This window comes from Elephantulus edwardii, unplaced genomic scaffold (genome assembly GCF_000299155.1).
Source record: "Elephantulus edwardii isolate Elephantulus edwardi_28Jun2011 unplaced genomic scaffold, EleEdw1.0 scaffold00041, whole genome shotgun sequence".
Taxonomy (NCBI): domain Eukaryota; kingdom Metazoa; phylum Chordata; class Mammalia; order Macroscelidea; family Macroscelididae; genus Elephantulus; species Elephantulus edwardii.
Window position 1 is genome coordinate 5467929 of NW_006399791.1, and position 5062 is coordinate 5472990.

The 5062-nt window shown below is 37.3% G+C and overlaps 1 protein-coding gene across 1 annotated transcript in view; it reads right to left on the minus strand.

The window, feature by feature from the left end:
- Positions 1-5062, minus strand: part of PDE8A (phosphodiesterase 8A) — a 97856-nt gene that overhangs the window by 59453 nt on the left and 33341 nt on the right. The window contains 2 exon segments of the mRNA XM_006885139.1: positions 957-1094; positions 2916-2994. Of these exon segments, the coding sequence (XP_006885201.1) occupies positions 957-1094; positions 2916-2994 (217 nt within the window).

The following is a 5062-nucleotide window of genomic DNA, read 5'->3' on the forward strand; positions in this document are numbered from 1 at the left end:
ATCTGACATACTTTTGGCATGTTGCAAGGAGGGACTGGTCCTTGGAGAGGGACATCATGTTTGGCAGAGTGGAGGGGTGGCGCAGGGAGAGGAAGACCCTCAATGAGACAGATCGATTCTGTGACTGGAGAGGTGGGATTAAGTGCGTTTAAGATGGCTAGGTTGGCAAAGGATAGAACAGCATTTAGAGTTCTATACATAGTGTCGCTATGAGTTGCAAACGACTCGATGGCACATAACAACAACAACTTGTTGTGGAATACAAGCTCTCCAAAGACAGGAATTTTTCATTTGTTCATCTTTTTACACCAGAATCTACTACAATACCTGGCACACAGCAGATATTTAAAAAAGTGCTGAGTGAATGAATGAGGCTCAGAGAACTGCTGGACTTGGCTGGATTCTGAGAACGAACAGGCTCGTTGGACATTCTTTACTCAGAACCATTTACCAACATGTACCCACTTAGACCAAATATTATAAAGATGAAAACAATGATTTTAATTTTTAATTTACTTGCATTTTAAATTTCTTCATGTGAGAGAAAGTTTACAAATAGTATTGGTTTTTTATGCCAATGAAAAAGTGAAAAAAATTTGTTTTATACATTTTTAAAGTAATGAAATATGTACAGTGTCTAACCAATCCCTTTTTGTGTATTGTCTTCCCCCTCCTCACAGTTTATCTATTTATTTTTACTTCCCTTTCTTGTCCTAAAAACCAGTGATTTTCAAAGTCTATTACAGTTACTCTACTTACTGGGCAACCAGACTGTACATCTTCTTGGCCTCGGACTCCTCACCTTCACCAAGAGGCTCACAGGGTTACCCAACCCACATTTTCCCCCGGGCTGAAGACTGAGATTACCTGGTATATGCAATGTGCAATGAGCTCTAAGTCTCCTTCCCTCTTTGTCATTTACTTATGAGAGAAACATGTACTGACCTCTTACTTACCTTGCCAATCCTGATGTATGAATTTATAGTATCGAGCAAGTCAGCCTTTTTCTCATTTATAGGCACTTCAGCTAACTCCTTCCCTATTAATTCACCGGACTGATAGCCCATTGTTGTTTCAAATGCAGGATTTGCATACTGGTGGAGGAGACAAAAGAAAGAAAGAAAAAAATGAATTATGAAAAATTTTGACAAAAGGGAAAATCAGATCTTTAACCAAAATCATCACATCTGATTATCCAGAAAGTTTAGGAGCCTGATCCTCACCAGTCAGTTCTAAATCAACAGAATCCATCCTAAAGGGCCTGGGGCTCAGGAGACTTCTGCTCCCGTGACACCTGGTTGTGCTTTCTCCTGGATCCCCAGGGGTCCCAGGGAAGGCAGCAGTTTGACTCCCACTTTAACAATAGCAGAGAAAGAAACTGCACAGAGATGTAACAACAGTGCTGTTTATGATACAATGGAATATGCCACCAGATGTTGAACTGCCACTGAACTTACTCTAATTCACAGCAACTCCACGTGTGTAGAGACAGATATTCCCTGAGTTTTTCCAGAAGGGTGACCTTTGGAAGCAGACTTCCAGGCCTGCCTTCTGAGGAGCCTGAGGTGCCAGCTGGTGAGGCTGGACCACTGAAGGCCTAAGTCTGGCTCTGTTTTTGCACCACACACTGCCTGACTGCCACAGTTATTTAGCCATTCCAAGGCTGTTCTACTCATCTGTTTAATGGAAACGAGTTGGTCATTTTACAGGATTCAAATAAATTACATGTGAAGAAAGCAGACTAAAAATTAAAATATTTCTAAAGTTTTATGGTTCAATTTCAAACAGAGCTTAGGAAAAAATGGACTGGAAAGCTGTACATGTTGTGCTAATAATGATGATGGTGATAAAACAATAACTGACATTGCTTGTGGGAGTCTGTCTTCCTTGAAACACTGTAGTAAGCACTTCACACATGAACTTGCCCAGTCCTCACAAGAGTCTTAGGATTGGGGCAGAGCTGTTACGTGCAGTCGAGTTGGAAGTAATTCATAGCTGACAATCCAGTAGGTATTCAGAGGCTGTGGTATTTCCACAGACTTCTGTCTACATGGTTTACATATAGTTTACATTTACTGTATACATATTATTTATATCTGTAAACCATATAGGGGTTTTCCTTCTTGCAAGTGTAACTTTTTACCTCCTATATGGTTTACACAGAGTTACATAGAGAGCTGGTGAGTTTGAACTACCTGCCTTTGAGCTAGTAATGCAACTCCTAACCACTCGGCTACCAGAGCTTCCCTTTAGGAATGGCAGATGCTGGTTAATATTGATATTCTTCCCATTTGCACTGATAAGGAAGCAGATTCAGACTGAGCAAGTGAACGGCCCAAGCCTGTGCCTTCAACCACTATCCTGTGTCACTTCTCAAGGAAGTGATCCCTGAATGGTGACCGGATGGATTCATTACCAAAAAGGCCTAAGAGAAAGTGGAGAACTCAAGTTCCCAGAAGGTAAATCAAAGCAGAGCTAATTCTTGTCAGATAGAAGGAACTATTCTTTGCCACGCTTCCCTTTTTTGCTGTTTTTTTGAAAGCACAAACCATGTATATGTACCCACTTTCCTAATAATGGATACAAATATTTCTACAAATATTTCTAAGTCTCTTGGATTTAAAAAATTTACAGTTATTTCTAGTTTCTTTAAATATAAATTATCTCCATAGGGAGAAATAAGAAAATGTGGTATTTCTACAGAACATTTTTTCTAGTATGTTAGTTTTTACCATTTTCTAGTCTATAAAGAGCTTATTTCAAATTATATACTTTATAGATTTTGTTCTGATAATCTTCGAAGGAAAAAAATGGTTTCTTAAAGCTGAGGGAAAAAAATTCCATCAGACAGGGAAAATTCTAAAAATGAAAGCAAACTAAAGAAGAAATCCAGGACAAATTCTCAATTAACAAACCTGTATAACGTGGTCTTCACTTGTAATTTCAATTGCTTCTTGACTTTTCTCTAATGCAGTGAATACTGCATTACAAGCCCTTTATGGACAGACAAATAAAGCACTCGTTAATCCAAAGACTACAAATGTAACATAGTCTTAGGGTATTATATTATTAAATGTTATTATTACTTTTGGTTGAATTTTAAAGGAAATGAATACACATTCAAAAAAGGGAAGGATAATTAAGAGTGTAAGGAAGAAACAAATATCACCACCACTCCTGCTAATGGACCCTCACTATTCACATGTGGTATCTTTACTTTCCCTCTGAGGAGGCACAGACCAGTGTAGAACACAGGGTTCAAAAAACAGCTCATCACCAGCAGTGGGACCCCAGGTAAGTAACAGAACCTGCTCAGTGCACCTTCTTACCCCTAAAGAGTCTTAGAACAATCTTCAAGAAGACTGGGGGTTACCCAGAGAATAAAGTACCTGCACAGAGACTGGCAGAGGGAGACGATCTTTTGAAACTATTTTAACGAAACTGTGACTGCCTGAAATGATGAGCTTTTCTCACCTGCCATATAGTGAGCATTTTTCCATATCCTTAGTATCTGAAATGATTTTATTAGTTACACTAGTAGAGAATGTTTATTTAAAGAAGTGAGAAAATATAGATAATAAATAATGAGACACCACTTTACACTCACTAGGGGAGCTTGAATAAAAGAGAAAATATCATGAGCTGGTGAGGAGGCTGGGGAAGTGGGACCCTCATACACTGTTAGCAAGAATATAAAATGGTGTATCCACTTTGTGGAAAATTCTGGTAGTTCTTCATATGGTTAAACAGAGTTACCATATGGTCTAGCAGTTACACTCCTAAATACATACCTGAGAGAAATGAAACACTGGTCCACTCAAAAATGTGCACACAAATGTTCTTAAAAGCAGTATTTATAATTAAAAAAATATGGAAACAACCCAAATGCTCACCAATTAATGAATGAGAAAGTGTGATATCTCTATACAATAAAATATTTATCCATAAAACATAATTAAGTATTGATACAAATAATAATATAGATGAACTCTGAAAATGTGCTAAGTAAAAGAAGCCAGACACAACGACCACTCATATGATTCTGCTTACAGGAAATACTGACAATATACAACCTACAAAGACAAAAAGCACATCAATAGTTGCCTCAGGCTAAAGGGAATGGAAGAAACAAGGGGATCAGAAAGTGATGACTAAAAAAGCACAGGTTTTCTGTTTGGAGGTAAATGAAATAGTCTACATTTGTTTGCGGTGATGGATATTTAACTACATGAAAATACTAAAATCCGCTGAATTGCTACTTTGACTGGTAAATTATCTGTTATGTGGATAATTTATCAATAAAGCTGTCAACATAAGAAATTAGCTTTAATATTCTGATATCCCAATACTTAGACACATCATTTGAAATTCAAGATATTATTTAATACATCTGGTCAGTATTATTTTCATATCAATGATAATGTTAAATTTTTTTTAACAAATATCTTATTACAAGTTTATAATTTATTCAACAAATCCCCTATGATTACATATTTAGGCTGCTTCTGAGGGTTTTGTTTTGTGTTTTTTTTTCTCATATAAGGAAAAGGAAGTAGTGGGAGCTCTGGTGGCCTAGAAGCAGGGAGGTGTGATGCTAGCTGCTCCATGAAGAACAGAAAGATGGTCAATCTCCTCCTGCGTGATTTCCTGCCTCTGAAAACCTACTGGAGGGTCACTTTGAGTCGAAACTGTCATGACAGCAGTAGGGTGTTTTTGAGTAAGCTTGAAGGATATTGATCTGTGAGAAATTCTATTGGGTTTTAGCATTCATTTTTTTCAGATTAGGGAAACAAAACATCATTCACTAGTTGTTTCATTTGATTGGGGAAGCTAAACCTGTATTCAAATTTATTAACCATTTATGTCTCTTGTGAACTTTTAACCATATTTGAAAAAAGAAATTCCACTAGGCTGTTTAATTTGTTCATGAAAGCTTTTTATATAATTATTAGGCCTAAAGTCTGTCTTATATGTTGCTGTTGTTATGTGCCATCAAGTTGCTTGCAACTCACAGCAATCCTATGTACAAGAGCTCTAAACCCTGCTCTATTTTGTGCCAACA